At 48.4% G+C, this 27,950-nt stretch overlaps 1 protein-coding gene across 4 annotated transcripts in view; it reads left to right on the forward strand.

The window, feature by feature from the left end:
- Positions 1-27,712, forward strand: part of LOC144792835 (uncharacterized) — a 148,290-nt gene extending 120,578 nt beyond the window's left edge. For 2 of the 4 annotated variants that reach the window (XM_078668032.1, XM_078668031.1), the window contains exons 4-6: positions 19,512-19,622; positions 25,197-25,229; positions 26,947-27,712. In XM_078668032.1, coding sequence (XP_078524158.1) covers positions 19,512-19,622; positions 25,197-25,229; positions 26,947-27,087 — 285 coding nt within the window. In that variant the 3' untranslated portion in view covers positions 27,088-27,712. Of the gene's footprint in view, positions 1-19,511; positions 19,623-25,196; positions 25,289-26,946 lie in introns of all 4 variants that reach the window. The other 2 variants (XR_013602630.1, XR_013602629.1) reach the window with 2 other exon arrangements.
- The last annotated feature ends 238 nt before the right edge of the window (positions 27,713-27,950 follow it).

Here is a 27,950-nt window from a genome sequence, read left to right on the forward strand (position 1 = left end):
TTTGGATTAACTTTGGCCCTGGTGGATGAATCTTTGCGAATTTGTCAAAGAAGATGGCTCGGTCCGCTGCGCTCCTTCCCTGAAAGTTTGGGGGGGATTGGTGAAGTGGGGGCTGAGATAAAAGGGGGGTCCCAAACCGTGTTTTCTCCATGTTATTTTCCATAGGACGTTTAGACACGGCTACAGGTCGAACGGCTGAATGGATTTATAAGAAATTTGGCAAAACTGTAGAGTCCGGCTCGCAGATTACGCTTTTTTTGGAATGGTGTAAATCCGTTCAGTAGTTGATGAGAAAATTAAAGTTAAAGTCAATTATATATCTGTAAGCGCGGACGGGTGCGCGCACTTAAGCGGCTGCGCGCGAGCGGAATTTTTTTTTGCTGCGTGACGTCTGTTAACGTTTGATTCGAAGGAAATCAGGAAGTGTTGACCGCCATTTTGTCACTGCGAGTAAATATATTGTCATTTCAAAGCGTTGGAACATGGAAAGGGGAGAAGGTAGAGATTGTTTTGCTGCATAGGTTCTCTCAGGGTGTGCAGTAAGGCCCTTAAACGCGAAAATATATATATATTTTTTTTTTAAAAGTTGCGGGGTGCACGCACCCGGGCGCGCACACCTATTTACAATAGTGTGAAAATGGAGATAAATCAGAAGTTTGAGTGCTTTGATATAAGGTGGCTCTGAAAAGAGCCCTTGTGTTAATTGAGTTTTTTCTGCATTTATAAGTAAGTACCGATGCAGAGTCTGATGTTGCAGAGGAAGATTCTGTTTCCCTCATCCGTGAAATGAACACCATCTGTCCTATAGATGTCTTGCATGTGGTAACGCAAGTTGTTGTGGTAAATAGAACCCATGCTATAATCTCTGAGGAAAGCAGAAACAGATTTATTAACATGTCTCCTTGCTTTCTCAATTTGTGCACAATGTTGATTGGACTAATTCCATTTCTGTCTTTGGCATATATTGGAATATACCAAGGCAGTTCTGGCTTCGTTATTACGAGCACTAGAAAACAAGACATTCTGGGCAATACCATCCTTGACGCAGCCTTTTATTCTACAAGATGGTGTCTTTCAAAAGCCAGGGGTATAGGAGTATGTAACAATCGAGCCATTCAATTGAAAAATCTAAACGTGACAAACGGTTGCAGGATCAGTGAAGGTTGATTTTTTAATTGAAAGTATAACAGGATCAGTTACAATAAAATCGTCAATACGCATACCATGGGTGAGTATCATGGGTAACATTACTTCGAAACTTTATTAATACAATAATCAATAATGAAAAATCGACATCAATAGGGTTGTCCGTATTCCTAGTCAGTACCCTTCCCCGCCCGCAATGTGCATAAAGACCGCATACATCCCCCATAACGTCAAGGCTAAGTAATTAGAACGTCATAAGGAGTTGCAATTAGCTCCCATACTGGCGCCATTTTGGTCGAGGTCAGGCAGGACCAGAGTATAGTTCAATGTGTCCAATAAGTAGCGGCAGGACCAGAATCCCTTTCGGCAGTTCTGGCTTCGTCATTACGAGCACTAGAAAACAAGACATGCTGGGCAATACCACCCTTGACGCAGCCCTTTATGCTACAAGATGGTGTCTTCCATTCAGAAAATATTGTTGGCAGCATTTTGAAAGGAAAGATAAACGGCCGTTCTCCTAGTGAGTCTCACATTGTTACATTTATGAAGAAAAAGCCTGAAGAATGTACAAACTGAAAACCAGTTTTTGTCTGCATAGCATCAGCAGCAACACTTGAGTCAGCTTTGTGTGAAGCCGCCATCTTGATCCAATCAATACCGTCCCCCTGCACACATTCAGGGAGCAGGCCGCATTGCGAGGGCACCGCAGGACGTGTCTTCAGGTCAAACGGATTGTGGGACAAGGTCCAGAAGACAAGAGTCACCAAAAGGCTAAAAGTCCCGCCGGACCCCGGGGGCCGGCCGCCTATGTCGGGGGCGATCTCAGATGGTGTCTTCCATTCAGAAAATATTGTTGGCAGCATTTTGAAAGGAAAGATAAACGGCCGTTCTCCTAGTGAGTCTCATATTGTTACATTTATGAAGAAAAAGCCTGAAGAATGTACAAACTGAAAACCAGTTTTTGTCTGCATAGCATCAGCAGCAACACTTGAGTCAGCTTTGTGTGAAGCCGCCATCTTGATCCAATCAATACCGTCCCCCTGCACACATTCAGGGAGCAGGCCGAATTGCGAGGGCACCGCAGGACGTGTCTTCAGGTCTAACGGATTGTGGGACAAGGTCCAGAAGACAAGAGTCACCAAAAGGCTAAAAGTCCCGCCGGACCCCGGGGGCCGGCCGCCTATGTCGGGGCGATCTCAGATGGTGTCTTCCATTCAGAAAATATTGTTGGCAGCATTTTGAAAGGAAAGATAAACGGTCGTTCTCCTAGTGAGTCTCACATTGTTACATTTATGAAGAAAAAGCCTGAAGAATGTACAAACTGAAAACCAGTTTTTGTCTGCATAGCATCAGCAGCAACACTTGAGTCAGCTTTGTGTGAAGCCGCCATCTTGATCCAATCAATACCGTCCCCCTGCACACATTCAGGGAGCAGGCCGCATTGCGAGGGCACCGCAGGACGTGTCTTCAGGTCAAACGGATTGTGGGACAAGGTCCAGAAGACAAGAGTCACCAAAAGGCTAAAAGTCCCGCCGGACCCCAGGGGCCGGCCGCCTATGTCGGGGGCGATCTCAGATGGTGTCTTCCATTCAGAAAATATTGTTGGCAGCATTTTGAAAGGAAAGATAAACGGCCGTTCTCCTAGTGAGTCTCATATTGTTACATTTATGAAGAAAAAGCCTGAAGAATGTACAAACTGAAAACCAGTTTTTGTCTGCATAGCATCAGCAGCAACACTTGAGTCAGCTTTGTGTGAAGCCGCAATCTTGATCCAATCAATACCGTCCCCCTGCACACATTCAGGGAGCAGGCCGCATTGCGAGGGCACCGCAGGACGTGTCTTCAGGTCAAACGGATTGTGGGACAAGGTCCAGAAGACAAGAGTCACCAAAAGGCTAAAAGTCCCGCCGGACCCCGGGGGGCGGCCGCCTATGTCGGGGCGATCTGAGATGGTGTCTTCCATTCAGAAAATATTGTTGGCAGCATTTTGAAAGGAAAGATAAACGGCCGTTCTCCTAGTGAGTCTCACATTGTTACATTTATGAAGAAAAAGCCTGAAGAATGTACAAACTGAAAACCAGTTTTTGTCTGCATAGCATCAGCAGCAACACTTGAGTCAGCTTTGTGTGAAGCCGCCATCTTGATCCAATCAATACCGTCCCCCTGCACACATTCAGGGACCAGGCCGCATTGCGAGGGCACCGCAGGACGTGTCTTCAGGTCAAACGGATTGTGGGACAAGGTCCAGAAGACAAGAGTCACCAAAAGGCTAAAAGTCCCTCTGGACCCCGGGGGCCGGCCGCTTATGTCGGGGGCGATCTCAGGCCACACCAGGGCAACAAGACTGAGATCAATTTGCTCATACTGATCCATAACGCCCTGGCCTCTCCATGTCGTAGGCCGCAAGAGTGGAAGAAACTCAGCTGGCCGAGCGAGACTTGGGGAGGGCGCAGGAGCCAAGCGCCCCATCCCAGTCCGCGCTACCACACCGTCCCTCGGGGGCCTCCGTTAAGCTGTTCAGGGAGGCATCGCAGGCAGCGGTTCTTTAGATCAGTGGCTCTCACCGGCAAGGCTCCCCTCCGTCAGCAGCGATCGTTGGCGCTGTGGTTGTGGCCGGAGGCTCCGCCTAGTCAAAGCCCCGGCCTCTCCATGTCGTAGGTCGCAAGAGTGGGCGAAACTCAGCTGGCCGAGCGGGACTTGGGGAGGGCGCAGGAGCCAAGCGACCCTTGTCAGTCGGCGCCACCACACCACACCGCCCCTCGTGGGCCTCCGTCTAGCGGCTCATGGGGGCACCGCAGGCAGCGGTTCTTCAGATCAGTGGCTCTCACCGGCAAGGCTCCCCTCCGTCAGCAGCGATCGTTGGCGCTGTGGCTGCGGCCGGAGGTCCCGCCTAGTCAACGCCTCGGCCTCTCCATGTCGTAGGCCGCAAGAGTGATTGGAACTCAGCTGGCCAAGCGAGACTTGGGGACGGGGTAGGAGATAAGCGCCCCCTCCCAGTCCGCGCCGCCACACCGCCTCTCGGGGGCCTCCATTAAGCGGTTCTGTGAGGCACCGCAGGCAGCGGTTCTTCAGATCACAACAGAGTCTCATGCTCGATCGATTGAGCTGGCCGAATCAGGCAACATGAAGGTGGGGAGGGGGGGCACGTCTTGCTCAACCACCACCTGAGGAGGTGTGGTTTAGTTCTAAACCAATGAAAAGTGTTACTTTTAGGTCACATGACCTAGCCTTACATCATTAGGAAACCAAAAGTGAAATGAACCAATGAAAAGTTTTATTAACAAGTCACATGACCTGTTATGCTTACATTACGCGCTTCGCGCCGCGCCCCGGATCGCTTCCGGGAAGCTGCGCTTCGCGCACCGGATGCGCTGACGCGGCGCGTCATATGACGCATTACGCGACAACACGATACTACAGTGTTTCTGGATGTTTCAGACTGAAGCTGGCGTCAGCATGAGAGCACCCCGTGGCTACGTCGTGGCCATTCTGCGAGCAATCATGGCAGAAGCTCCCCACCGGAAGTCTGCGGGAGTCGGGGGCCCCAGTGACTCTTGTAGTATCTTCAAGGCTGAGGGGACGCTTTTGGGAATGGGGCCCATGCCGTAGCAGTCAAGCGTCCGAGATCCAGGGTTGTCCAGAGCCATCCTTGCAGGCCAGGCCCAAGTCTGTGGAGCCGACCGCCATTTCCTGAGCTCCGTGGCAGCCGCCTGTCGCTGTACCGGAAGAGTGGGTGCAATTCAGCCGGATAACGGGTGAGACGCTGTAATAGCAAGAGCAGGCGTAATTCAGCTGGCCGAGCGAGGCACTGTGCCGCAGGAGCGGGCGCAACTCATCTTGTTGAGTGAAGCGCTGGGGTGCAGCTGAGAAACCTCCACCTGGGGAGGTGGGGGAGGCTTGTTCGCGTCGCCTCTCCCTTCCAGTGCACCCCACGCCGTCTCCTGGCGCAGGTATATGTGATGGTTGGACCAGGGCACCGCAGGACGTGTCTTCAGGTCAAACGGATTGTGGGACAAGGTCCAGAATGGAAGAGTCACCAAAAGGCTAAAAGTTCCGCCGGACCCTGGGAGCCGGCCGCCTATGTCGAGTGAAGTGCTGGGGTGCAGCTGAGAAACCTCCACCTGGGGAGGTGGGGGAGGCTCGTTCGCGCCGCCTCTCCCTTCCAGTGCACCCCACGCCGTCTCCTGGCGCAGGTATATGTGATGGTTGGACCAGGGCACCGCAGGACGTGTCTTTAGGGGTGTAGCTGAGAAACCTCCACCTGGGGAGGTGGGGGAGGCTCGTTCGCGCCGCCTCTCCCTTCCAGTGCACCCCACGCCGTCTCCTGGCGCAGGTATATGTGATGGTTGGACCAGGGCACCGCAGGACGTGTCTTTAGGTGAAACCCTCAACTATGGCACACAACATCCAGGACTTATGACATTTATGGAAGGCAGTGACATCGAAGAATCTCAGGGACCAAGCCTATCCAGAGTCCTCCCCGGGGTATTTGCACAACGGTCCTCCACCCCTAGGCCGCCAGCTATGCTACCTTGACAGGAACAGTGTCATGCATTTGGATCGATGTTGCAGCAGGCTGCCATGTAAATAGTTATTTAATAAAACGTTTTGCCCTGTTACTTTGCTGGTGTGTTGTATTTATTTATAATATTTGTATAGGGTTTGTCGTTATTTTGGGTGGAGCCGAGCTATCTTGCAGCCATCATGGCGTCGAGCTCGGTTTCTCTCACTAGTTTCATATTTCTCATGAGGGGTTGTTCCTAATGTTTCTATTTTAGCGAGGTGAAAAAGAGATCCTATCAGTGACCTACTGATTTTGCTCGATTCCTTTTGTTTTTTCTAACGATTTTTAAGTTAAAGTTTGCTAGCACGATACAGTGGCTAGTCCGCATTTTATATATGTCTTTTTTATTAGGGGTCTCCTCCGGTGGAGTCGGACGATCTACCTCTAATAACCGGTAAGTGTTCCTCTGAAGGAATGCGTCTTGAAAGTGGCTGACTGTAATGTATGATATTTCACTCAGTGACTTTCAGGCCCATGCTGTTTCAAAATTGTGCATGTGCTTGAAGCAGGCGTAGGTATTGACGTAGCATTGTGAATATAGTGCATTGGTGATCCTTGCTGGAGCTGCATCACAGTTGCGATGCAACTCTAGCAATGTATTCGTTTTTGAGCACAGATGTGTTACGCATGTATGGTGTTTTTGTACCATGGTGCGCCACATTTCAAATGTGGCACACCATGGGTAACGGAGCACTAGCATACTGTGGTGCACATTAACTGGTGTATATCTGGGTATGAAGTAGTTAACATGAATCTGCCCCATAGGTTACAAATCCGCGTTTAGTAGACTGTTTGGCCTTTGTAGTTTTATGTTTTTTCTGTTATTCTATGTAGGTATGTAATATTGCAAGATTTTTGTCACGAAAAAGAAGCCATGAGTATTGGGTTTGTGAAAGATTGCAAGATTTTTAAAATTAAAAAGGAAAAATCATGGCATTGTTTAATATAGTATTGTAAATACTTATCTTTAACAATGATGACAGAGTAAAAAAAGGTTAACCTGATGTTCGAAAGTTATTCACAGGCTTCTTTAGAGGAAGTATTCTATATGATTGTAGCGTGGGTGTTTCACTTTTTTAGAGGTAATAGAATGCATTCTGCAAGCATGTAGTACTCCTCCTGCTACAGCATAAATATTCTTCAGTGCTTATTTTCATTTCGTAAGTGGTATTGAGACCGACACAGAACTTCAATGGATCGGAGGGGCTGTTCCTGTGCATCTGGAGGACTGCCAAGCCGTTGCAGCAGTGGGAGTGAGGCCTCTCACGACAGAGAACTTCAATGGATCGGAGGGGCTGTTCCTGTGCATCTGGAGGACTGCCAAGCCGTTGCAGCAGTGGGAGTGAGGCCTCTTACAGGGGCGTAGCGCAGCTCCTTTTGATGTTCACAATTGCAGATAACAGGGTAGAGATGTGAGAGAAGTGGGTGGAGTGCTTCGTGTAAATTGCAGAATAGAAACTACTAAGAACCAATTGGAAGTGTTGTTGTGAAGTCACATGACTTCACATGCGCGTCTCAGGACGTGTACGCAGTGATAGTATCTGGTCACGTACGCCATTTGGAAGTAGCGGTCTAATTCAGCGAAGTTTCAAAACGTGAAAAGGAGTAAATCCAAATATATCCGGATTTAATATATCTTCTGAGCTGGATTCAAGCATACAATTGTTAAAGTATAAAACCTTTTATATTTTTTTTTTAAATACCAAGGTGTGTACATTCGGTCACACACGAAAGTTTAAAAAGACATTCGGCTCCATTTAATGAAAATTTTCATAATAATAAAAAAGAAGCCTAGGTTTACTGTCTTTGACGTAGTGTAAGTTCTTTGATGGGTCTATGAAGAAATTTAATAAGTTGCAATCGCGAAGTTTTCCCGAAATATATAGGCGGGTGCGCGCACACGGTCGCGCACGAACGAAAGCCAAAAAGGGGAGATAAACCCCCTTTATAATATGCTCCTGGAGCTGTTTTTGGTACAATGAGTTAGTTCTGAAAAGAACTTTTTTTTTTTTTTTTTTTTTTAAAACAAGTGTTATGTTGTTTGATTTTGGACCAGGGCACCGCAGGGCGTGTCTTTAGGTCAAACCCTCAAGTATGGCAGCGAACATCCAGGACTTATGCCATTTGTGGAAGGCAGTGACATCTAAGAATCTCAGGGACCAAGCATATCCAGAGTCCTCTCCGGGGTATTTGCACAACGGTCCTCCACCCCTAGGCCGCCAGCTATGCTACCTTGACAGGAACAGTGTCATGCAGTTTTTGATTTTTTTTAACTTGCAACAACATTTTCATGTGTGACACAGGATCAAAATGAAATGAAGAAATGTATCTTTTCTCGGGGCATTTATGACTCTCAATTTTTAGTTTAGTAAGAATGAGGCTCTGCTCTACGTACAGAAGAATTTCTCCACACTCGTTGCATTTCATGTGCACCTTTGCAAGATATGGTCTCAAGTCCATCACAGCACTCGATGGAGATACAGGTCGTCCACCAGAAGATGTGCTGGCCACCTCTGATGGTAATAGCGTGGCCAGGGCTCTTGTCGATGCCTGTGCAAATTCCACAGGGTGCACTCGTTTGACATGCCGCACCATGGTATGTATGGAAAAGGAATATTTTTTTCTTGGATTTCTTTTTGAGAGAACCGAATTGCATATCGTGCAGGTAACTTTTGACGCATTCACTTTCTTTTGTTCTTCAGGATAAGTGAAAAATTGCCAAATAAAAGATTCCTTTTTTCTTTTTAAAGGTAGTCGCTCATTTCCTTCAGATTCGGAAGATGAATGCGGGGCGGCAGCCATTTCAGCAAAGTCTTCCGAAGGGTGTTGAACGTTGTTCTCTTTTGAGAGTAGAAAAGATAGTGAGAGAAGTGGGTGGAGTTCTCCGTGTGAATTGCAGAATAGAAACTACTAAGAACCAATTGGAAGTGTTGTTTTCAAGTCACATGACTTCACATGCGCGTCTCAGGACGTGTACGCGGTGATAGTATCTGGTCACGTACGCCATTTGGAAGTAGCGGTCTAATTCAGCGAAGTTTCAAAACGTGAAAAGGAGTAAATCCAAACATATCCGGATTTAATATATCTTCTGAGCTCGATTCAAGCATACAATTGTTAAAGTATAAAACCTTTTATATTTTTTTTTTTAAATACCAAGGTGTGTACATTCGGTCACACGAAAGTTTAAAAAGACATTCGGCTCCATTTAATGAAAATTTTCATAATATTAAAAAAGAAGCCTAGGTTTAGTCTCTTTGAGGTATTATAAGTTCTTTGATGGGTCTATGAAGAAATTCAATAAGTTCAGATTGCAAAGTTTTCACGAAATATATAGGCGGGTGCGCGCAGTCGGTCGCGCACGAAAGCCTGGAAATGCGCTATCCATTTTATTGAGAACTGTTGCCGAGAGTGCGCACACCGGGTCGTGCACGAAAGTTTAGAAAGGCTATTTTTATTTACAGGCAAATTTTTATGCGTTGAAAAAAAGGCAAGGTACAGACTTTCTAATTCTGTATCGCTTTACAAGGAGTCTCTATGCAACTTGAACAGTGAAGAAAACGGCTTGTTTCTGAAAAAAATATTGCCAGAACTTTATTGACAAAAGTATAGGTTGTATACACGAGATATTTCTGAATTAGCATTTTAAAAACCAATGAAATTCACTGAAAAAACCATAGGTTTTACACACGTTATAGTTAGGAAGTAGCATTTACAAAACCTATAAATTCACTGAAAAAACCATAGGTTTGACACCAGTTATAGTTAGCTGGAAATTTTACTGATATAAAACCAATGAAATTCCACGTTATAGTTAGTTGGACTCACTATAACTTGTGCGTGTAATGCACTGCTGATGACGTCACATATTACATCACTCATGACATCACTGATGACACCATCCTTGTGACACAGTGACAGACCTCCTTTCACTGTAATCTAACCCTTGAAACGCATATTCAAAAATAGAAACTAAAATGTTCAAAAAAATGGAGATACCCATACCAGTTACAACAACCAATTCAATAATTCCACCATCTATATACACATGCACTAATTCACCAACAGTTCTATATAGTCACTCATACATATATTCACTAATCATATGTAGTGATACACCTACACATCCTGTTACACACCGACAGTCATCCAAAAGTTATTCACACACATACTCACACATTCAAATAAACTATTGAACATACATTTATTTGCATAAACAAATATACACACACTACCACTTTACTTCTAAGGAAACTTACACATACTTACTCTCTTAAAAAATCACTTCTAGAAACACATACTAATTTAAACAGGAACTTTTACAATCCCTCACTCTCACATATAGTCACTTATATACATCAATATTCACATATACTACATTAAAACATATGTAGTTATGTAGACGGGCCCTGTGTACCAGGAGTTGGGGCGGAATCGGATGGTGGTGTAGGAATAGGCAGTACACTAATTCTTGGTGTTAACAAGGGTTTTATTGGTATTCCCCGTTGGGGTTTTAACATGAGAGTTCTCCGGGTTCGGAACGTCAGTCTCTCCCTCGCGAACTGACTGGGTTCCGTTGTGGCGTTCGGAAGGTCTTCCTCTCCTAGGCTGGGTGTCGCGGCCCCCTCGAGGTCTGGTCACTGATGGGGGGGGGGGTTTCTGGCCGTCGTCGTGGCTCCGGTGACCCAGGGAAAGGGGAGACCAAGCAGAAAGGGGCCGTTAGTTCCAGCGTCCACTGGGAGGGCATGCACCGGGGGACCCAGGTGTATAGTGTAGGGAGACACCACTCGTGATCACACAACTCTAGAATACTGCAGTGCGGAGGTGAGAGGAGGAAACAGACTGTGAGGGTAAACGCGGGATAAATGGACACAAGAGGGGGAAGGGGGACGCAGGATCTTACACGCTGCTTTTTACACTATGTTACACGCTTGCTCCCCACCCAAGCCGCCATATGCTGACGTACCTGGGCAAGCCACGCTCCTCCCCCGGGAGAGTGGCACGGCGACTCGCAGGGTCGTTGGCCTCCTGGCTTCCCCTCAGTCGCTCCTCCGCTAGCTCCCAGCTGTTCGTCGGGTTCTCCGCTTCTTCCTCCGTTTCTCTCGTCTTCACTCTTCTCCGGCACTTCGGGGGTGACGTCACACGCCATCCACCTTGCTTCCTCGCTTTTGGCCACTCCGGGCCGGCTGACGTGAATAGTGGGCGGATCCTCCTCCTCTGTGTAAGTCCACTTAAAGGAGCCGCGTTCTTCCTCGGCGTAATCCTTGGACTCCGTTTCCCATGGAACAGTCTGCAAAGAAGGAGGACGTGCCGGGTCAGAACCAGGTGCCCACCAGTCTCTTGCAGCGCACTCACCTACAGCACGCGGCCTCACCCTGTCACACACCTCCCCCCCTGCATTCTCCCGTTTGGGGAGAACAGGCATGCGAGAGAGGAAATCGGCGTTCCCTTTGTCCCTCCCTTTCCTATGTACCACCGTAAAAGCATAAGGCTGGAGGAAGAGGAACCACCTCAGTACCCTAGCGTTCTGTGTCCTGCTCTTATGCATCCACTGCAAAGGGGCATGATCGGAGTACAGGTAAAGGCCTTCCCCTCCAGATAGTAACGAAGCTTCTCCACAGCTCATCGGATCGCCAGACACTCCTTCTCGACTGTGGGGTATCTTTGTTTACGGGGGTGTAGTTTCCTGCTTATATACAGTATTGGGTGTTCCCTATCGTCCTCCCCTGTCTGAGACAGTACAGCCCCGATTCATGAGTCGGACGCATCCGTGGCTAGTGTGAACGGTTTATCGAAGTTTGGTGGTATTAACACCGGACTGGTTGTGATGGCATTCTTCAGTCATTCGAAGGCTACTCTGGCTTCCTGTGTAGGAGGGACAGGCAGGCTTTTCCTAACGGATTTTTGGAGTAGGTTAGTCAGGGGGGTGGCTATATCGGCAAAGTTCTCTACGAACCGACGATAGTAGCCCATGAGGCCTAAAAAGGCCCTAAGTTCCTTTTTTGTCGATGGAAACGGAGTTTCGGTGATGGCTTTGATTTTCTCCTCTTGGGGAGCTATCACTCCGTCCCCTAACATGAACCCAAGGTACTTCACCTTAGAGTAAGCCGCTCTGGATTTCTTGGCGTTCACGTGCAATCTGGCGTCTCTCAAGGAGGCCATAACCCTGGTGACATGTTCTCGGTGCTCAGTCCAGGTCTGACTGAATATGACTATGTCATCCAAATATACGGAGCTGTAGCCGACATGAGGGGATAACACCGTGTTCATGAGCCTCTGGAACGTGGCAGGCGCCCCGTGTAGGCCAAAGGGAAGGACATTGAACTCGTATAACCCTTCCTCAGTGGCAAAGGCGGTCTTGTGGCGGTCCTCCTCTCTCAACGGCACCTGCCAGTATCCCTTTGTCAGATCCAGCATTGTAATGTACTTGGCTTCCCCTATTCGCTCAATCAATTCGTCCACCCTGGGTATGGGGAACGCATCTAAGGATGAGATGGCGTTCAGAGCCCTGAAGTCCATACAAAAACGTGTGGACCCATCAGGTTTGGGCACCATTACGATTGGGGAGGACCAGTTGCTTTTTGAGGGCCTGATGACGCCGAGGTCTAGCATGCTCGCGACTTCCTTCCTCACGTCAGCCCTTTTTGCTGCTGGTATACGATAGGCTCTTAGCTTTACCCTGCTACCCGGGGTTGTATTGATCTCGTGCTCTGCCAAGTGAGTGCAACCAGGAGTGTCTGAAAACAAGGGGGAAAAAGAGCGGAGGTCGCTCAGCAGTTCTTGTTTCTCCTCATCGGACAACTCCGGGTTGATGGGTAGGTCGGATAGGGTTGTTTTTTCGCCCCCTTCTGGAAGGGTCAAATGGGCTGATCGGGGTGTAGGACCCAGCCATTTTTTTAAGAGATTCATGTGAAAGGTCTGCTTGCGTGTGGGAGACATAAGCAGCCTGTAGGTGGTATTGCCAATCTTTTCTAGAACACAATACGGCCCCTTCCACTCGCTCCTGAATTTCTGGGTGGAGGAAGGAAGCAGTACCAGAGCCCAGTCCCCTTGATTCATGGTTCTCCAGCGTTTGCCTTTATCGTACTGGCGCTTTTGTCGTGTTTGTGCCGACTGCAGGTTTGAATACGCCAGTTCCCTCAGTTTCCCCAATCGCGACCTCAATTGCTGGGTATAGTCCAGGAGGGACCGCTGTTCGTTGGCCTCCTCGTGCTCCCACGCTTCCTTGGTTATGTCGAGCAGGGACCTTGGTTGCCTGCCATACAGTAGCTCAAAGGGTGAGCATCCAAGGCTACTTTGGACCTGTGCCCTTACTACGTACAGTGCCAACGGGAGCATTCGGTCCCAGTCCTTATTCTCGGTGGACAGCAGTTTCTTTAGGGTGTTTTTGAGAGTCCTATTGTACCGCTCCACCAAGCCATCCGTTTGGGGGTGGTACGCAGACGTGCGGATGTGGTGGAGGTCCAATGTCTTGCATACCTCTTTCATCATGTGAGACACAAAAGGCGTCCCCTGATCCGTCAGGATCTCACGGGGAAACCCAACCCTTGAGAATAATTCGACGAGTTTTTCGGCTACGTTCTTCGTGGTGGGGCTGCTTAGTGGAAAGGCCTCCGGGAAACGGGTGGCATAATCCACCACCACTAGTGCGTAGGTATGTCCCCTTGAGGAGCGGGGCAGAGGCCCTATGAGGTCCATGCCGACATGTTCCCATGGATTGCCTATCACGGGTAGGGGTTGTAACGGGATTGCTGGTGGTCTGGACATGTTCTTCTTCTGGCACACCTCGCATTGTTGACAATATGTCTCGGTTTCTTTGTAGATCCCCGGCCAGTAAAACAATCGGAGTATATTTTGTGTGGTCTTCCCTGTCCCGCTATGTCCTGCTGTCAAATGTGTGTGGGCGTAGAACAAGATCTGTTCTCGGAAGTCACTTGGTACCACCAGTTGCCTGGGCTCTCCCTCCTTTCCCTCCCGATATAACAGGCCGTTTACCATAGTGAAGCGGGGATATCTCTGAGGTGCTCCCGTGGTCTGGGCGATGTGGGCGGCCTCCCACGCGTTCAGGAGAGACGGGTCATTGGACTGTGCAAACTTGAACCCCCTGTCTAGGACCCATGGTTCGGAGGACAGGTAGGCCTCTGTCGGTTGTTTGTCCAACTCCCGTTTAAACAAGGCTAGGAACTGCGGATTGTCCACCCCCAATATCAGTTCTTCAGGCAAGGCGCTCACCACTCCAACCTTTACCGTACAGGGTTCCCTCCCCGTGGAGTGTATGGTAATACGGGCAATGGGATACGTCTTGACATCCCCATGGACGCACCGTATGTGTACTTCACCCTCCTGCCCTATCTGTGAGGGATGTACTAGTTTCCCCCGTATTACAGACTGTCTACAGCCCGAGTCTAGGAGAGCCTTTACTGGTGTGCGGTTTACCCGTACCCGTACGTAGTAGGAGGGCCCCATCTCGGCGCTGTACATCACGGCCCTGGGAATGTAACCCACTTCCATGGGTTCCTCCGTTGGTTTTCTTCTGGGGCACAACCGTGCGATGTGGCCCACTCCCCACATTCGAAGCATTGAGGCCCCCGTAGAGGGGTTATGTCCGGCCGGAAGGGCCTTGGTTTCAGGGGTTCAAAGACGGTTTTTTTTCTTTCCGGTTTGGGCGGAGGGATGGTGCTTTTGGAGTGCTTCTCCGGTTCCCAGGGAAAGGAGCGTGGAGCGGCCCTTGTATAGTTGGCCGCCATTTCAATCGCCTGAGCAGCGGTTAGTCCTGGATGTTGCCTCAACCATCTTTGTGTGCCGTAGGGCAGGGTTTCCATGAACTGTTCCAGGATTATGCTTGTCATAACTTCTTCTTTACTCCGGGTTTCGGGTCTCAACCATTTTTCCGCCGCCATTTTCAGACGTAGATATAACGTCTTGGGGTTTTCTCCGGTGATACCCTTTTCCTTACGAAACCTTAGTCTGTAGGCTTCTGCGTCCATACCGAGGTGGTCCAGGATCACCCCCTTGATCTCGTTATAGGTGGCTGTACCTGTTTGGTTAGCGACCTGGTATGCTGTCTGCGCTTCTCCCGTCAACAAGGGAGCGAGGAAGAAAGGCCACTTGTCCTCAGCCCACCCACATGCACGGGCAGCTCTTTCGAAATTGACCAGGAAGGCATCCGGGTCTTCGCCCACTACATACTTCTGCAGGGATACTCCCGAAGGATGAGGTCCTAGAGGCCGTCGATCTGCTGACATAGCAGTACCGGGGGATGCCACTACCTTCTGCAGATTGTCCATTTGTTGGGTCATGGTGCTACGAAACAGGGCTCTGTCTGCATCCGCTGTACTGATTTGTTGGCCGACAGCCCATTCCAGTTTCTGTTGACCATCAATTAAGGTCTGTATCACTTGGTCCATTATCGGGTCTTGCTCAGAGGGAGTAGATCCCACTTCTGACACCACTGTAGACGGGCCCTGTGTACCAGGAGTTGGGGCGGAATCGGATGGTGGTGTAGGAATAGGCAGTACACTAATTCTTGGTGTTAACGAGGGTTTTATTGGTATTCCCCGTTGGGATTTTAACATGAGAGTTCTCCGGGTTCGGAACGTCAGTCTCTCCCTCGCGAACTGACTGGGTTCCGTTGTGGCGTTCGGAAGGTCTTCCTCTCCTAGGCTGGGTGTCGCGGCCCCCTCGAGGTCTGGTCACTGATGGGGGGGGGTTTTCTGGCCGTCGTCGTGGCTCCGGTGACCCAGGGAAAGGGGAGACCAAGCAGAAAGGGGCCGTTAGTTCCAGCGTCCACTGGGAGGGCATGCACCGGGGGACCCAGGTGTATAGTGTAGGGAGACACCACTCGTGATCACACAACTCTAGAATACTGCAGTGCGGAGGTGAGAGGAGGAAACAGACTGTGAGGGTAAACGCGGGATAAATGGACACAAGAGGGGGAAGGGGGACGCAGGATCTCACACGGGGCTTTTTACACTATGTTACACGCTTGCTCTCCACCCAAGCCGCCATACGCTGACGTACCTGGGCAAGCCACGCTCCTCCCCCGGGAGAGTGGCACGGCGACTCGCAGGGTCGTTGGCCTCCTGGCTTCCCCTCGGTCGCTCCTCCGCTTGCTCCCAGCTGTTCGTCGGGTTCTCCGCTTCTTCCTCCGTTTCTCTCGTCTTCACTCTTCTCCGGCACTTCGGGGGTGACGTCACACGCCATCCACATTGCTTCCTCGCTTTTGGCCACTCCGGGCCGGCTGACGTGAATAGTGGGCGGATCCTCCTCCTCTGTGTAAGTCCACTTAAAGGAGCCGCGTTCTTCCTCGGCGTAATCCTCGGACTCCGTTTCCCATGGAACAGTCTGCAAAGAAGGAGGACGTGCCGGGTCAGAACCAGGTGCCCACCAGTCTCTTGCAGCGCACTCACCTACAGCACGCGGCCTCACCCTGTCACAAGTTACTGATAAAGACACTAATAAGACAGTCATTCACTCACTAACACAGACATATGCACACGAATCCACCCATACAGTCCTGCACATATGTTGTCTTCAAAACACATACAAACAGAGACTCAGTCATTCTTGCATCTATGTACTAAGTAATACTCCCACCAAAGCATGCAAACACTCATACTGATACTAAGAAAAACATCTAATCACCTATATACATACACATGTACCTACTCATCAACCCATGCAGCCACTTATACACAAAGTGAAACAATAATGCATATATTTAAGCATTACTCACTAATATATGTATTCACTAAGATATTCAATAATATATACATATATAACACATATTTATTTTTCAGAAAGACACACATTCACTGGATGGTGTCATTAGTGATGTCATGAGTGATGTAATATGTGACGTCATCAGCATTGCATTACACGCACAAGTTATAGTGAGTCCAACTAACTATAACGTGGAATTTCATTGGTTTTATATCAGTAAAATTTCCAGCTAACTATAACTGGTGTCAAACCTATGGTTTTTTTCAGTGAATATATATATATTTATATATATATATATATCTATAAGCTCCAAGGTTCCCACCTGTTGGAGATGCACACTGATATCCACTGCAGCAACCTTCATGAGGCAAAAGCCGGATCGGCAGGCCGATCCAGTTTACAGCATGCCTGTCGATTCACGCCAGACGCGTTTCGTGCTCATTTCACTCTTCAGCGGCGCAACAGTCATTTTGGCATAGAGGCCACACCTCCCACTTAAAAATATGAGCTCTCCAATGGGCCACTCGAATGAGTCCACTTTGGTTTGTGGGTCTTGTAGTGTGTGCTTCAGTTATGGGCCGCTGTCTGAAATGTTTCAAGCCCACCAAAGGGCCTGCACTCCACATCCGGCTTATCAATCCTCCATGGATGCCTCCACATTGAGACTCCATGATTCGGAGCTCCGTGGCCCCAAATTTCCAGGTGGTGCATCTCCCGCGGCTGGGAGGCCGCGTACAAATCAAAGCTCCAAGGTTCCCACCTGTTGGAGATGCACTCTGACATCCAATAGAGCAACCTTCATGAGGTAAAAGCCGGATCGGCGGGTGGATTCAGTTTACAGCATGCCTGTCGATTCACCCCGGACGCGTTTCGTGCTCATTGCACTCTTCAGCGGCACAACAGTCATTTTGGCAGAGAGGCCACACCTCCCACTTAAAAATATGAGCGCTCCAATGGGCGACTCGAATGAGTCCGCGTTGGTTTGTGGGTCTCGTAGTGTGTGCTTCAGTTATGGGCCGCTGTCTGAAATGTTTCAAGCCCTCCAATGGGCCTCTACTCGCACATCCGGCTTGTCAATCCTCCATGGATGCCTTCACATTGAGACTCCGTGATTCGGAGCTCCGTGCCCCAAAATCTCCAGGTAGTGCATCTCCCGCAGCTGGGAGGCTGCGTATAAATCAAAGCTCCAAGGTTCCCACCTGTTGGAGATGCACTCTGACATCCACTGCAGCAACCTTCATGAGGTAAAAGCCGGATCTATATATGCATTACCTACTGGCAGTCGCGAGCAGATAGTTATAGTTAAGACTTAGTTTCCATAGGAAAAGCGTTTTTTCTTTTCCCAATAATTTTGGCGCCATTTGATGAATCTTCGCAAAATTTTCAAAACTAGTGGGCCGCTCCGGTCAGCTCCTGTCTTGAAGGTTTTGGGGTGATTCGTCAAATAGGGGCAGAGAAAAAAAATGGTCCCAAAACGCATTTTTTCCATGTTATTTTCCATGGGAAACTTTAGACAGAGCTACAGCCCGAATTTCTGAACGGAATTACACCGAGGGCCATATCATCAAGAACGGGTGATAACATTATCGCCACTTTAGCGGCAAGAAACTGCCGCTAAAGTGGCAATAAGGAGCCAGATAATATGCCCTAGAGAATTCCAATAGAAGCCCAGGTTCTAGTGGGAAGGACCTCAAACTTAGGCCTCTCTTTGGAATTCTCTAGGGCATAATCTCAAGCCCCTTATTGCCGCTTTAGTGGCAGTTTCCTGCCGCTAAAGCGGCTATAACGTTACGCCCGTTCTTGATAATATGGTCCCAAATTTGGCAAAAAGGTAGCCCGTGGTTCAGAAAGAGTCCTGTTTGTTAAATGGTGTAAATCCGTTCAGCAGTTTTTGAGATATTACCCCCGACACACTACTGTTTGCTATGACAGTGGTGGTGCCCTCACGCTCCCGCCCTGTCATAGCAAACTCTGCTTTTGATTTTGGAAGCAAGAGCAGGTTTCCTGCTCTTGCTTCCAAAATTCAAAGCAAATTTTTTTTCCACACAGGGAGCTGCATGTTAGCAACTCCCCTTGTGGAAAAGCAATGCCAGAGGCAGACAGACGGTCGGGCCGTGGGAGAATTGGGGCTCCCCCCATGGTCCCCAATGGACAGGCTGGCCCCTGGCGATGGGGTCCCCGGGGGCCATAATTGGCTTGAGGAGGGGGGCCAAGCGGTCCCCTTCACAACAAAAAAGTATAAATAAACAGGGTGGTCAGGCCCCGGGGGATGGGTCTCTGAAGTCATAATTGGCTTTTTTTTATTTTTTAAAAAGGGGTCAGGCCCTGTGGGATGGGGTCCCCCTTCTAAAAAATAAAAAGGCCAGAGGCCCCGCCCCCTCCCAGCAGCACTTTGCAAATGCTCCCTCAGGGACCCTGGGGGTCAACTAGCCCACCAGGTGCCTCCAGTAAGCGCCACAGGGCTGCCTTGCAGAGGGGTGATCCAAGGCCACGCCCCTTTTGACACCACTCTTCAACGCAGCTCTGTGGAGCTTACTGGAGGTAACTGGTGGGCTAGTTGGACCCCAGGGACCCTCAGGACTCAAGGGGATTTAATCCCCCAAAAAACAATACACCAGGAGGCCTTTTTGCACAGTGGTACAGCGAGTGGGTGTGGCCTGATTTGACAAGTGTGCTGTCAGGATCCATCCTTCTTCCCTTGGTAATCATTACCAAAAACGATCGTGCAAGCGCACACACCCATGCTGGAAAACTTCGTTGCGGCTGCTGTTGGCAGAATTGCAGCGCGCAGCCATCTTGAAAATGCAGCGAAGGTTCCGTTTTCGATGGAGGTCAGCAGTCTAGCTGATCACCTCAGTCCACGAGAGTGTTTCCCCTTTGCGCATGCGCGCACTGAGAGCGGCGCACTTCAACTGACAGAATTCACGGAGAGAGCGTTTTCCTCACGCTCTCTGTCACAGAACAAGAGAAACCCCTTGAACTTTTATCGTTTGGCAGCAGTATCTTAGTTATGAGGGAAGTAAGAATTATGCGCTTTGGTCAAATTTGAAAAGGCGCATTTTAACAACCTTTTTTCCCTCAGGAATATCGTCCTGGCTTATTAACCTTTGTGGAGTCTTCGTGTCCAGAGTCTTGTGAGAAGGAGCAGACAGAGTCGGGTGTCTTCAGTCAAGAGAAGCCCCGTTGTAGCCAAGTAAGAGTATTTGTGTTGAAGTAACGTCGCAGATATCTATTCGGAGGTGTTCGAGTCCTGTGATGTGTAAGCAAATGAATTGCACCTCAAGCCTAAGAGAACTTTCAATGAACTGATTGTTTAGTACTAAGAACAAGAGACTAAATTCATTCAGAGAATCCTTTCTTGAGAACTAATGAAAAACCTTGTGGCAACAGACATTCTATGAGAAACCAACTGGAGTAGAATCTTCAAGAAATCTTTGAACTATTTTAGCTAATCTACATTCTGTGGATTAGAGACTTTCTTTGGATAAAAGGTTGAACCAAGAATACAAGAGAAGCTTGAAAGCTCATCTCCTAAGAGTATCTTCCAATGAATCAGATGGTCAACTAATCACAGACAAAGCACATTAGAGAGTAGCTAGCTTCCTAGTGCACATTGGTAAGACACAATTCCCGCTTAAGGAAACACATAGTAAAGATAGCCTTTTTTTTAGACCAAGAGGTTAACCACTGTTCATTCCTTTCTAGAGCGAGAATTACCAAATTGACCAGAGGCAGGCTCAGTGCCAGAAGAGAAGCAGTCTCTCTTGTTTTGTCTTCCACTTCCCCTTTCCCTTCCCCGGGCTAATTCTCTGGACTGAAACTTATCAAGACAGTCTTTGGAGTTTGGTCGGTGGGGGTATTGGGGCAAGAGCATCTGTTCCTGAGGGGACCGCTTCAACGTATCCTTTTTCTGACATGTGCAAACGCACCCTGTGACGCTATTTAAGTTGGAGGATTAGGTCCCCTTCAATCCTGAGGGTCCCCGGGGGCCAAGTAGCCCACAAGGTACCTCCAGTAAGCGCCACAGGGCTGCGTTGCAGAGAGGTGGTCCGAGGTCACGCTCCTTTTTACACCTACAGGTTTAATGTATGCAGGGTGGGCATTCGGTCGAAAGGAAGCCCCGTAAAAGTGATGAAGTGAAATCTACGCTGCGTCAAATTAGATATATTGTGCAGAGTCCTGAGGTTCTCTTATGAGTGGACAAGTCTTGCTCCAGCAATTCCAAGGTAGTCTTCTAGCGGGTAATGTGTCGAACAGCCTTAGGCTAATCAGGGAGGAGGGTACGACATATGCAAATACACAGGCTAGTCAATAAATGATGCATACAACCCTATAAGGAGATCCACACCAATTTAAAAAAAAAACAGGTGTCTTTATATATATTTAGGCACCAGAATCAGTACAATGAGGTAAGTACATTTTTCAATAGAAATTCTTTTGTATTCAAAAAGTTGACACAGTGCTATTTCCAGAAGACACAAAATCATCCAATTGGAGGAAGGACAAGTACGGCATTCAGGTCCAGTAAAGTGACTTACATGGGAGAGTTCAAGAGGGGTGAAAAACCCATAGTCGACTCTGTTTCACGAGGTTTGGCAGACCACACTGACCCGTTTGGCCGTCTTCAACTCAGGCTTGGAGCAATTGGCGCAGTGGTGTCCTTTGGCGTAGGGTTTTTGCGATCCCGGAGTCCTGTCAGTTCTTTCTGGGTGCCTGCAGGATGCAGGGAAGGTTCGCTGCTTCACAGGAGGTCTTGGTTCCTGGATTTAGTACTGGGAGGTCTCCCAGGTTTTGGAGACACAGCAGGACAAGTGGTCTTTTGGCACAGTTCTCCAAGTCAGCAGGCAGGCCGGTAGGGTTGTCACCAAGTCAGTGGTTGAATCTTCCGTTCTTTTGATCTTTGCAACTCTTAACGCCCATCTTCTTTCAAGTCGGTAGGATCCGATTATCTGGTGCCAGGGGCTCCTGATAATCAGATGTTAAGGGAGTGTTAAGGGAGTGTAAGGGAGTAGCCAATGGGCTACTGACCATTGGGGAAACTACGCCCCCTATATGACCACTTCTTGTGGGCATAACCGTGTCCCAGAGCTCCTAAGTTTGCCAAAACACAGATGGCCAAATCTGTAAAATCATGTCCACCTCATATTAGGCCACCTTAGGGATTGTACTAACCTGGGGGTTTGCAAGTCTACCTGAATAGATAATTTTCCTGCCTATTCAGTTGACAAAGGAATCTAGACAACAGCGGGAGGCTTCATCTCCTGTGAAGTAAGGCCGATTTCACATTTCAAAAGCGGTATCTTATCTGAAGTTCATCTGCCTGGGAATGCTAATCAGCAGGTCAGCCTGTGGTAGGGGGTGTAAATGCCCGTTCCCAAGCAAGCTTTATTTCTGAACTTCTGAGAGAAAGGGCTCTCACGCTTGGGGGCCAGACCCTCGTCTCTGGTGGTAGAAACCAGTCAGACAAAACACCAGGGGCTGGTAGGTTTTCAAAGGCACCTCTAAGGCGCCCTCTGGGTGCATATATTAATAAATACAACACTGGAATCAGAGTGGGTTTGCTAATGCAGATGTTTGATACCAAACATCCCTATTGTCAGTGAAGCCATCGTGTAGCTGGGGAATTCCTTTTCACCAGTTTCCAGCAAATTCTAAAATGGCTTCCCTGATCACTTCCATTGGCATTAATGGAGCTGAACAGCAGAGGGACATATCTGCTCATGCATGTATTCTCTCACATGTAATAAAAAACAGCGTGCCTTAGGATTGTAAGGCCTGCTGTAGGGGTGATTTACACATACTAAATGCAGTGTTAGCAGACATGGCACACAGGGATGTGTGGCATGTTATGTTTGACTTTAGTATGTACCAAGGCACGCAGCCTGCAAATGATTGTCTGGCGTGCACTTGGTGATTGGTCCCTTAAGATGGCACCATTCGTGCTGCATCGCTGAGAAACCGTTCTTTAGTACCTCATGCCCTAGGTGTCTGGGGTACTATTTACTAGGGACTTACAGGGAGTACTAAAGGTTTTGCCAATTGAGGAAAATAACTGTATAGTTTTGGGAAAGAGATCTGGCACTGGGGACCTGATTAGCAGGGACCCAGTGCACTTCCAGTCAAAATCACATCAAATAGCAGGCAAGCTGTGGGGGTGACCATGTCATAAAGGGGCGTTTTCCTAAATGGATAGGAATCAAGCTTTTGGATAAAAATCCATGACGGGCTGAGAATCACTCTGGACTTGTTGCTTTTGGCAGCTGTGCACATTTATTCCTTCACATTGAACATGGATCACCTGTTTACAAAATTAAGGTTACTTGACTGCTGTGGCATCCACCTGCTTTGGTGAGAAGGGCTCTTAAAGATAGCACCTGTTCTCCTCCTCTCTTGAAAGGTGGGTGTCATTGCTGCCCGTTTCCCATGGTGCATCCCGATTGTGAGGGATGTTTATAGTCCTCCTCCTCCGGTGTCTGTTAAGTGAGAGACGTGTACGGGTGCTGCTCATAGTGTCAATGTTTTGTGTGAGAGAAGCTTGCAGAAGCTGCTCAGAGTTCTGAGTTACACCACATTCCTGTCCTCTTTTGCAGTGCTGGTACACAATGACTGTCATGGTGCAAGGATGTCTGTGTTGAAATCAAGTTGTTTTTGTAGAGGAAGCAACGCGTTCCTTTACAAAAACCCTTACACCACCCTTGGTGCCACACAGGCGTGTGACACACACCCTAGTTTAAAGCATGTTGTAAATCTGGGAATTGTGGTGGGTGAGAGTGTCCCGCTTGACCCAAGGTGGCTCATCATGGGGGTGACTGGAGAAACGACGTGGCCGCAGTGGGCCAAGACTTGGCTGGCCCTTGCGGGTGGGGTAGCCAAGAGAAACATTGCCCCAGCATGGAGAGCAGAGACAGACCCTACTCTTACAGCCTGGAAAAGAGACCTGGACTGGTGTTGTGGGGCGGAGTGGGTTATCTACCATAGTAAAGGGGCTGCCCTCGTAAAGGGGAAAAGATCTGGAGTGTATGAACCGAATATAGAGAACTTTGATGCGAGCCCTGTGAACTGATATGTGTTGATGTGGGAGACAGGATGCTAGGGTTTGCGGTGGGGGAGTGTGGGTGTCTCATGGTGGGGATCGCCAAAAGGATACATTTTAAGAACTGTGAACTTGTCTTGGCTATCTCTCCTTAAATGCCACATGTATATGGGTATTGAACTGAAGCTTGTTTACGTTTAATAAAAAGACTTAAAAACCGTAATGCCCATGGCACGCCTCCCCTCACAGTGTAAGGCAACGCAGTGACTGGTGCTGCGTTGTCTCACACCATTTCTACGGGGTCATTTGCCACTGGAACAAAGTGATGTTCTGGTGGTGCACTGTGCTTGCAAATAAACCCCTAAGCGTGTTGGAAGACATTATTGCTAAAATATGTAGACCCTTATTGAGGAGTGAGAGTTTCTCAGAACACATCCACCACTGCTTTCAACACTTTTCAAAGTTGCCACTATAAAAAATATATCACATCGCTGGGTAACCCAAAGAAAATTAAACTTCCCCCTTTACTGCTGTGAGATTACCAACCTCCCCAGCCAAAAATACCCCGCTCCACTGTGATCAGGCGTTGAAGCTCCCTCGATACACTAGGTGCCAATAATGAAGCATGCAACTAACTAGGTTGGTGGGTGTGGGGACTTTTATTAAAACCTAAAGGATTTTTTTCCCACTGAGGGACTCAATTATGAGGAATTGGCGCAGGGCAGAGCTGCGCATCTTTTTGCTGCACTGCCCTACACCAATGTGAAAGGGCAGGAATGCTCCGTATTTATGAAATACTGTGAATTTGTGACCTTTCCCCCTGTGCTGGGGCACAATTTGCTCCACAGTGCCAAAGTAGGCGGGCTTGCAGTGTGGTGCAAGGGTGCCTCGGCTGCAGGAAGGATTGTTTTGGTGAAGGAAGGGGCAACTCCCTGCACAAGAAAGAATCTCAAGAGGTGTTTTTCTCTTTCACATGGAAAAAGGAAACAACAATAAGAAATGAACATATTTCTCCTTGTTACACCTGCTCCGGGAGGGGTAAGATTGTGGTGCTGCCCCAGGTTTACGTGATTAAGTAAATCAGGAGCAGGGTCAGAATCCATGGGTGCTGCGTGGGGAAACCCACAGTAACGGCCACGGAAGCCTCCTTGTTTCAGAGTAAGGCAAGGCAGCGGCCGGCACTGCTTGTCTTACTCCATATCTACGAGGCCACGTAACCCATGCAGAGTCTTTGCATCGCCTCATAGATATGATTGAGAGTCTGCGTCACAGGAGCGGCAGAACAAGGTGGCGTCAGCCTGTCATGAATAAGCCCCTTTGTATGAAGGACATCTCTAAAGAATTAATAAATAACTTGGCAGCGTGCTCGCTTTTCATTGTTGAAGTTATGAGAGGTAGATGTGGGAGGTAAATATGGTAAATATAAATGCTTAGATCGGTGAGGCACAGATGGGCGACCAAGTTTTTGTAAGTTTTTGTATGTGTGGCTCCTCACAGAACTTTGCAGGGGGGCCCTATGGTTTCTTACACCACTGGATGTGTATTTTTCCCTTTCGATCTCGGGTGGACAGGGTGCTAAATACGGGTAATGCCTCCCTGGAAGCCTCCCTGGAAGGCCGGTGGTGCAGGAGATCATAAGAATACAGCTGATTAATATTTATATTACCACCATCATTTTACCAAGGAACAATGTAGTAAATAATATCTTGTTATGTTTCTCTTTTATCTTTGCAGAGAGTCGTGTTTTTGACCCAACAGTCTTCAGAGGTACATCTATAAGTTGTTTTGGATCCTTGAATATAAATCTTTAGTCCTCTCCCTGCCAGGTACAGTTTGCACAAACATTTGTAACTAGTGGGACTTGTTACACAGAAGAGCTATATTACAAACTCAATGCCTAAATAGACCAGTCTAAAGGCCAGAAGGGGGGGCATCTTTTCATCCATGGCAACTTTAAAAAGTGCTTCTTACCTCCTAACTAGTTATGTTGGCCTTTCTGTGCACTGAAGAAAGAACGGCGGATGGGCACCATCTCAGAATATGAAATCAGGGGAGACTGTATGTGCAGCGGCTCGAGGGGGTTCCTAGCCACTAAACACATGATCCACTCGCAGGACGGTAACATGAGACTTGAGGAACAACTGCCCGCACATAACCACACTAATCTGCTGCACATACACCTTAGTACAACTTGTCTCTGATGTTAGCACAGACCTGTTTGTAGGTTTGTCCAGACGTTTAACATGCATCTAACTCATGTGGTACTGGTGTTTGGATAGGAGAGTTACCGGCTGGACCGGGGCCACTCATGGACAGTTGGTGGCAAATCACATAGGAGGGGTGCAAACAATATAAACATAACAAATACACATACTAATATACACAATAATATGCATATTATTATAAATATACACAATAAAATAATCACTTACCTTACACTGCCACTTGATGTTCTGTAGCATGTCCTCCGAGCGCGAAGCCCACAGGCAACTCTCATCCAATCAAGACACTGTTCTGATGCTGTTAAGCAGCATGAGTAAGGTGTCTTGATTGGCTGGAGCAGGCTGGCTCCATGCTCCAAAAGGCACTGTAGGCCTTGTCTGCTCTCCAACCCAACTATCCAAGACAGCCGGGTTGGGGAAGTTTGAATCACACATGTCAGTTTGGCCGTAGCATAAGTTGCCAGCCAAACCAACACGCTCAGTTAAAATTTACATGGGCACTCCTCACTGCTGTCAATCATTGGCAGCAGTGGCGCACTGGCCTGCCCTGCCATCGTACTCTGTTTGATGGCAAAAAGCATCAAAACTAAAATGACAATAAAATAATGTTATAACAATTTTATTTTCAACACTTTCTGCCCAGCACTGCGGGGGGCGGGGTGAAGATCCTCTGCTCCGACGAAGGAATCACCGCTGGTGCCACTGCACTTTCCTCACCATTGATTGCTGCCCCTCTTCTCCCACTGCACTAGTAAAAGAGTGCTGCCGGGTGGGACCGGTGCTACTGCACTGGCTGCACCATTGAGACCTACGCCTCTGCTCACACTGCACTAGTACAGATGCGGCATCGCCAGTCCTGCCCGGTGCCACTGCACCTGCTGAATCATTGATAGGTGCGCTGCTGGTCAAACTGTACTAGCGCAGGTGCGATTTTGCTGGTCGGGCCTGGTGCCACTGCACCTGCTGCACCAGTGCTCTGCGCTCATCTGAAGAGGTTTGTCCCTCTCTCACACTTCAGAAGTTGAAGACATCAGTTAATGTGAGTGATCAGTCATTGTCAGGTGCTTTTAGAGCCTTATTTACAAGCCTCTTGCGCCGCTGGGGTTACTTTTTCCCATATTAAAAGTGACGCATCAATGGTGCAAGGGGCTTGAAACTCAGCCTCTTAGTTTTTAATATATTTTTCTCTGCCTGCTAACTCTGCACATTATTGGAAGACAAGTTTTGTGAGTGGCCTGATGATGTTCTCTCTGTCTCCGCAGCGCCCCTGTCGGTGGATCCAAAGGCTGCAGATGGGACCTTTCTCATCAGCAGTAACGGGAAGGAACTCCGCAACCTTGGCCGGGAGCGCTGCGTCCGGGGGTCCACCGGGGTCATCTCTGGGAGGTGGTACTGGGTGGTGAGCATAGACCTGACAGTGATCGTCCCGTCTGCGTATGAGTGGCAGGACCACTGGAGTCTGGGGGTCGCCAGCGCATCAGTGAGCACAAGGGTGCAGGCCATTTATACCCCCAAGGACGGCTTCTGGGTCCTCACCCAGAGGTGGTCAGTGTATGAAGTTATCGATGAAACGGACAGAGAGCACATTTTTTCTGGCTTGCTTTCCAAAGTGGGCATCTTCGTGGACTACGAGGAGGGGCTGGTGTCTTTCTACAACGCTGCCACAAAGAAGCACCTCTACACCTTTACCGCCACTTTTAAAGAGAAAATATATCCTTTTATCTGTCTTGGGTACGGAAGACATATGTATCTGCAGTAATCACAAAAAAGGCTAAAAATGGGTGTGTGATAAATTGTTTCTTTTTCATGATATTTTGAAATCATTACAAAGTCAAAGTACCTGAACCTTCTGAAAAGGGCAATTCTATTCAATAAAAACAAACAGCTTTATCTAAATGCAAGTTAAACAAATGTGTCTTTCAATCTTTCTGAAACAGAGAGTGACCTGATTTCAACACGAACATCTCACTGAGATTAAAAGATGAAAGTGGGAGCCGAGGTCAGAGGTTGCCCCAACCCGAGTAAACTCGAGGCCTCCTCTGAAATATTCACTATCGGAGCCTCGCGCCAGCAGCAGTGACGTAGAGAGAGTGTCCTGGGCCCAGGAGAAAGGAAGCAAATGGGACCCCTGAACACTGTTTCAACTGTGAAATAGAGCAGTAACCAGGGCTTCTGGGCCCCGGTGCCACTGTACCTGCTTCACCGATGGATGCTAGACCCCCAAGCCAGTGTGTCCTGGGCCCAGGAGCAAGGAAGGAAATGGGGC

The sequence above is a fragment of the Lissotriton helveticus genome, chromosome 11 (genome assembly GCF_964261635.1).
Source record: "Lissotriton helveticus chromosome 11, aLisHel1.1, whole genome shotgun sequence".
NCBI lineage: Eukaryota > Metazoa > Chordata > Amphibia > Caudata > Salamandridae > Lissotriton > Lissotriton helveticus.